This window comes from Arachis hypogaea, chromosome 11 (genome assembly GCF_003086295.3).
Source record: "Arachis hypogaea cultivar Tifrunner chromosome 11, arahy.Tifrunner.gnm2.J5K5, whole genome shotgun sequence".
In the NCBI taxonomy this organism is placed as follows: domain Eukaryota; kingdom Viridiplantae; phylum Streptophyta; class Magnoliopsida; order Fabales; family Fabaceae; genus Arachis; species Arachis hypogaea.
In genome coordinates, this window is record NC_092046.1 from 6,651,836 (window position 1) to 6,659,065 (window position 7,230).

The 7,230-nt window shown below is 37.2% G+C and overlaps 2 protein-coding genes across 2 annotated transcripts; both read right to left on the reverse strand.

Moving 5' to 3' along the window:
* Positions 1 to 3,940: 3,940 nt before the first annotated feature.
* LOC140176000 (uncharacterized) lies at positions 3,941 to 5,046 on the reverse strand. Its single transcript, XM_072205841.1, has 2 exons — positions 5,037 to 5,046; positions 3,941 to 4,944 (listed from the first exon to the last, which is right to left on the reverse strand). The coding sequence occupies exons 1-2, from the start codon at positions 5,044 to 5,046 to the stop codon at positions 4,067 to 4,069; spliced, it is 888 nt and encodes a 295-aa protein (XP_072061942.1). The 3' UTR covers positions 3,941 to 4,066.
* On the reverse strand, positions 3,941 to 5,478 carry LOC112720074 (uncharacterized). Its single transcript, XM_072206384.1, has one exon. The coding sequence runs from the start codon at positions 5,476 to 5,478 to the stop codon at positions 5,065 to 5,067; it is 414 nt and encodes a 137-aa protein (XP_072062485.1). The 3' UTR covers positions 3,941 to 5,064.
* Positions 5,479 to 7,230: the final 1,752 nt, after the last annotated feature.

The following is a 7,230-nucleotide window of genomic DNA, read 5'->3' on the forward strand; positions in this document are numbered from 1 at the left end:
TTTAGAGGTTTTGTTGCTCTCCTATTGTTACCAAACAAGCAAATAGTAGGGCAAAATTAATCATTAAATCTGAGTTTAAGGTTTTTTTTTTTTTTTTCTCCTAAATAGAAGAAGTGGGGAGACAATACCATTCGAATTTATAAGTACTTATACTGTTCCTATCTATTTGAACCAGGTAATTATCTATTTTGATACGGGATGAGAGTTAAATTTAGGTAATACCAATTGTTTTTTTTTTTTTAAAGATAATAGGTTATATTTCATTAATTATTAAAAAATGAAATACAAAGATGTCCAAAAGCAGAACAGCATAATAAAAGGTGGGAATTTTTCAAAAACACTACACTGAAGGTATTCATTCAACGGTGCGTGGTCGAAAAACAAAGAAAAATCTTAAAGAAGAAATAATGATAAATCAAATTGAATGCAACTAAGAGCTTGTCTCATGGAGATGACGACCTAAACTGGGAGTTCTTTGGATTTCACGAAACAAATTGACAGAGCTTGCTAGAATGGCAGACGACATAGAAGTAGAACCTTCAAAAATCAACTGGTTGCGAACTTTCCAACAGTTCCAGCAAATGATGGCAAGCAATTGAGGATTACGCCCAGCATTCTTCAACGGGTTAAGTATCTCTGTTGATGCAGTTCACCATGTCCAAAAGTCGTTAGAACTCTGAGGGGGAAGACAGTCACGAAGATAACTCTGAGACCATACGTCTTTAATTCTAGAGCAATCGATCAAACAATGAGTGACTGTTTCCGTTGCTTCATGACAGCAAGGGCATATTGGTGATATAGATGGGATGCGGTGATGAATCTGAGCAAGCACCGGAAGTCAGGCATGGAGAGCTTTTCAGATAAATAGTTTAATTTTGTGAGGCAAGTTCAACTTTCATAGATCAATCCACGGCTTTTTCTGCTGCATATAATTAGGGCAAAGCTCCAGAGACGGATGGTAAAATAAATAGCCAATTCTGTAACCTGAAGCTGTATCATATTGCTTGGATTTGTTCAAATCCCATTTCAATTTGTCCCTACTCTGCTGAATTTTAACTGACAAAATCCTGTTTGCAACGTCTTGGGGAAATAATTCTTGAATGAAATTCTGATTCCAATTTCTATCTTCAGTAATTAGATCTTTAACTCTTGAAACCAACTCAGAAATAGCCTGTCTATTTGGTATGTCAGAAATCATTAAAGGATACGGAGGAGGCAGCCAAGGATCCTCAAAGGTTCGGATATTCTCACCAGTACCCACAGCCCAATTAAGACCTTTTTCAACAATCTTTCGGCCTTCCAGTATGCTCCTCCATCCCCAAGAAGGTAAGGCTCCAATTTCTGCCGTTATAGCATTACCATTGCTAAAGTATTTACCTCTTAAGATTTTGGATAATAAGGAAGTAGGCTGTGTTACAAGTCGCCAAAACTGTTTGCCTAAAAGCGCCAGATTTTGGATTCTGAGATCTTTAAATCCAAGGCCTCCTTCTTTTTGTGGGCGAGTCATAGTGTCCCAGCTAATCCAAGCCATCCTCCTTTCAGAACCTTTTTGTCCCCACCAGAATTGAGAAAGTAGAGAGTGAATTTCTGAAATTAAACCATCAGGCAACTTAAAGCAAGACAATGTATAAATAGGAATAGCTTCTCCCACTGCCTTAAGCAATACGTGTCTACCACCTGACGAAAGAAGATTGCGCTTCCACCCTTGGATTCTTTTTCGAACCTTTTCTTTGATCATACTAAAAGAAGCCTTTTTCGATTTAGAGACTGTAGAAGGCAAACCAAGGTATTTATCCTGAGCCCCAATATGATTAGTATTCATAGAGTTAGCCAGTAGTGTACGAGTAGTGGACGGAGTGTTGTGGCTAAAGAATACAGCAGATTTATTAAGATTTACCCTCTTGCCACTGATGCTTTCATAAGAATTCAATAAATGCAGGATATTTGAACATGCTTCAGGATTAGCCTTACAGAATAAAATAGAATCATCAGCAAACAGGAGGTGGTTGACCTTGGGACATCGCCTATGTATCTGAAGACCCTGAATTAGTCTGTTTTGTTCTGCCTTGTGTAGCAAGAAGGAGAAACCTTCTGCACAAAAAAGAAAAAGATAGGGGATAGAGGATCTCCTTGTCGAATACCTCTATTTGATTTGAAGAAACCATAAGGTTGTCCTTCCACAATAACAGAATAAGAAACAGTTGTCACTAATTCTCGAATCCACATGATCCATCGGGAGTCAAAACCAAACTTCTCCAATATAAACCAAAGAAAGTGCCATTCCACCCTATTATATGCCTTACTCATATCTAATTTTAGCGCCATTTCATTTTCGAGACCCCTTTTTTGTTCTTCAAGTAATGCATACACTCGTGAGCAATTAGGATATTATCAGAGATTAATTTGCCTTTAATAAAAGCACTCTGCGTAGGGCTGATTAGTCTATTTATCATACCCTGAAACCTATGTACAAATACTTTGGAGATAATCTTGTAAAAGACTGAAGATAGGCTTATTGGTCTTACCTGAGTCATATCTTTAGCATCAGAAATCTTGGGAATAAGACAGATCTGAGTGTGGTTAAAACCCTTCAAGATTCTGCCCCCAGAAAAGAAACTCTTAACTGCTCGAAACACATCACCACTAAGTATGTTCCAGAAGCTTTGAAAAAATTTTGCTGTCATACTATTATCTCCTGGAGCACTTTGAGGATGAATGCTAAATGTTGCGTGTTTCACTTCCTCCATAGTCACTGGTCTTTGAAGCCTACGGTTCATGTGAGCTATAACCTTAGATTCAAAATCAATAAACAGAAGTTCAGGGTTCTCATGACAAGTGGAGAAAAAGATGTCCTTGAAATAAGATTCAGCCACAAATAATATTTATAATATATTTATAATATATAATATATTGTTAACCGTCCCAATATATTTATAATATATAATATATAATATATATAAATAATTAATAATATTGTATTATTTTTAAATTTTTATTTTAATTTATATTATATATGTAATAATAGTTATATAAATTTTAAAAATTTTATTTTATTTGTTAAATTTAATAATTATAAAACTAAATAAAAAAAGAAAGAATAATACAAAAATAAATTAAAATTTAATTTTTTACTATCTATAAATAGGAGTGAAACAAATTTTATATGCACTATTATAGGATAGGATAGAGTCGAATATGACAAAAATTCGTCCACTACCTATGCATTGCCACCTGTGAGCAGAAGAGGCTTCTTGTACAATAATGTTACTTATTGTGCGTGTAACATCAATCTTTGTTTATTTATTTATTTTTTGACTTCCGATAAGATTGTATCATGAGTTTATTTGTGCTCCTATATTTAGTTTTCAATTCAATTAGATTTTCATTTGTGTTTGTTTCAATCAATTTGAAATTCATGTGTAAACATGGCCCGAAAAGATATTAAAGAGCGTGTTTGTTTATATGGATAGGATACTAAAATAAAAATAAAAAGATATAAAATTATGTTTAATAGATAAAATATAAAAAAATATATATATTTAAAGATATTAAATTTATATTTTATGTTTATTTTGATAAAAAAATATAAAAATATTAACAAAAAATATCATTTATTTTTTAATTTTTTTATTATTTTTTTATAATTATATATATTTTTTAATTTTTTGAATGAAAAAATAAAAATAAATTATATTTTCATAATTATTTTTTTGTAGATTAACATTTGTTGGCCTTAGATAAAACAGTAGATATAAACTCAGGTGCAGTCGAATTTAAGTGAAGTTAATAACGGAGAGTTGTTAGATAGTTTGATTGATTTGACTAAATTTTCATTAACAGTTCTCTCTCACCTGTCAAGCTCTTTCTCACCTGTCAACTTCACGTGAACCACCTAAGTTTCTACTAAAACAGTGAATGTTATAAACTATAAAGACGTAACTGGGCTAAGTTGTAGTCACAATAATTGTATTCAACAGTTTCGATTTTAACAATAACGAATAACCCATTCGTAATCACTTGAACACATATATACATGTGACAAACAAGACAAAAGATGAAAATATTGTTAGTTGTCGCCAGAAGACAATTTTTGCTTCTTCTTCCACTGGTATGCAGCTGCTAAGATCTTAAGATTACTGGTCTGAATTTTTTCAGGGAACAAATAGTCGATGAATTCTTCAATTCTGGCAGAACCATCTTCAGTAGTAACTTGTCTTCTCTTCTTGAGCTTCTTCGGCAGCTTAGACTGGACTAAGCTAACATCACCAAGTTTCCCAGAAGCAGCCTCCATGTTGAGCCATTTCTCCAATAGCATTGCCCTTTCCTCCTTCAGTTCTGGAGCAGACGATCTGAAGTAGTTAAGAGCTTTCTCAAACACCCTTCTAGCACGCTGAAGGCATTCCCTCTTTTGCTCTTCTTCTGTCAGGTCTAAACTGTTCTGTGCCTCAAATTCTGCAGTCTCAAAGTCAATATATGCCTTCCACAATAGCTCAGGCATATCCAATGCTGGTTGAGCGATTGCAAGCTCGAATATTGCTCTAGCTCTTTCAGTCTCAGATAAAGATCTCTCCAATTCTGCATACTTGGTCCAAGCATAGCAATTTTCAGGCGACCACTCCAGATACTTTTCATATAGTTTTCTGCATCTATCTATGTTACCAAGCTGCAGTTCTATCTCTATATACTTGTTGAAAATCTTGTCTTTTGGAGCATTTCCAATGGCATTTCCTAATATCTGTCGAGCACCCTTGAGATTCAGCTGACGTATTTCAAACTGGGCTGCTAGAAGCCATATCTTTGCAAATGAAAACTTGCTGTGGGGAATCAAGTTGAGACACTTCCTGTATACATCTCTTGTTGGATCCACATCTTCAGCATCAAGCTCTTCGTAGAGTGCATAATTAATCCACAAATAGATGTATAGCTGCCAGAATCGCTTCTCCTCTGCAGGAGGAACATTAGCTATAGCTCTCTCATAAACCTCCCTGATCCTTTCCTTATTGCCCACACTCTCCTCCAATCGTATATAGTCAAACCATGAATCATAGTTCAAGGGATTTTTCCTTACTTCATCTTCATACTGAAACCTTCTTTTGCCAACAACAGCATCCTCAATCCCTTCCCTATCACCATACTGCTTCTCAAATGCCACAAACTTCGCTTCAAGTCCTTCTGAGACTCTTCCCACTGTGCATACTTAATCCACACGCCAATGTTCCATCTCACACGCCGAATTTGATCCTCAAACTCTTTGCGCTTGCAGAGGCGGTACTCGCCAAGCTCAGTGGGGTCAGTGATCTTCTGCTTTGGCGGGCGGATCTCAGCCTGCTCCCGAGCCTCCCGTAGAATCTGCTCCGCTGTGATTTGAATCGGAGCAGGTGTCTTGTTCTTGACCCTCGTTGGCCGTGGAAGCTTCACCTCAGTGTCCTTGAGCGTGAGGTGACCCAACGTTGGCTCTGCTTCTTTTGACAAAGACATCGCCCCAGTTGAAGGGTGCAGTAAAACGAAGGATTTTGTTGTAAGAAAATGGCGGTTGCGGAATTTGAAGCGTTAGTTTAGTCGGCTACACTTTCTTTGTCCAGCTGCTTTGGACTTCACATGTCCTATGTTCCAGCTAAGTTTCTGAAGGAGGCGGTGTTCGTTGCGGTGCCGGCAGCAGAGTTTGCAGGCGGCGGCAGAGGCTGGCGGCGAGGGAGGAAGGAAAGTGAACTCGGACAGAGAGAGAGAGAGAGAGAGAGGGGGCTCGAGGATAGAGGCTTGACGCGAGCGAGAGAGAGAGAGAGAGGGGGCTCGACGTAGAGGACAGAGACACGAGTTCACGGCGGCCGACGACAAGGAGGACAGAGGCGGCAACGCCAATAGCAGCTCCGAGCAAACCTGACGACGCGAGGAGAAGGGATCTAGGAGAAGAGGATCAGCGACGGCGGGACTAGACGCTGGCTGAGGAGAAGAGTCGGCGACAGCGGCGCTGGGCGCTGGCTGGGTTAGAGCTCGGAGAGAGAGGGAGAGAGTGGCTGTTAGGGTTTGTGAGTACTCAAGTGTTTAGAATGATGGAATATAAGAGAGTATTTATAAATATTAATTAATCCTAATATATTTTAATCTCTTTTTAATAATTTTTTTTATTATCAAATAAAATATAAAAATACTATATGTTTTTAGTTTTTTATGTCTTATTTTTTATGTTTTAATTTAGGGTAAAGTATATTTTTTGTCCTTGATGTTTGCTAAAAGTTTTAAAAATATCCCTAAATTTTAATTTGTTTCAATTTTATCCCTTAAGTTTTCGATTTGCATCAATTTTATCCTTATAGTTAATTTTTTTATAATTAATATTTTTCTTTCCAATTATACCCCTCTCCTATCCCATCATCTTCATCATCATCATCTCTTTCTCTTCCGTCTTCACCATGAGCTCCACCACCATCATCATCAAACAACTATTATCAACTTCCTTCTCCATCCATACCTCTCTTTTTACTCCTGACTCTCTATTACAACCATTATGTAAGAGTACTCATTCAATCCATACCTCTCTTTTTCTTCGGACTCTCCATTACAACCATTATGTAAGAGTACTCATTCAATTGTATTTAACATTAAGGAGCATTTCTTTTCAAGTTCCCATAGAATATGAAGAGTACTCATTCAATTGGAATAAGCATTATTTTCTCTTTTCTAATTCATGCTCTGTCCTCATGGCTACTGCTGGTGTCAATTACAAAACTGCAAAAATAAATGTAATATTTCACCACCACAAGCCACAATAATATTTATCTTTGTCAGTGTTCAAGCTCAAATTTGTACCCATCAATGACCATTTCAAAAGAAAAATTTTCATTGATTTGAACTAAAAATTGACATGAAATTTTGAAAAACCATACCAACTCCACGACTTTCCCTAATCCTATTGCTCCTCACAGAACCAAAATTCTCCTCGAAGCTCCGTTTGGCTTCAGTGCTCCTAACCCTATTTCATCTCCGTCCATCTCCTCAGACCTCCTATGGACGAACGTGACCACTTCAGATCGATGGGTCCCGATTTGGCGAGCCACACGAGTTGTTCGATGAAGTAATAGACTCCCTCGCTGTCGAAGTCGACGACGGAGAGAAAGAAGTTGAGATCGGAGGAGACGTGCGGTTTGTGTAAGACTTGGAGTGCGTTGAGGTCTTGGACGAATTTTCCAAGGCGGAAGGATTTGCGGCTGATGTTGACGCTGGTGGAGATGG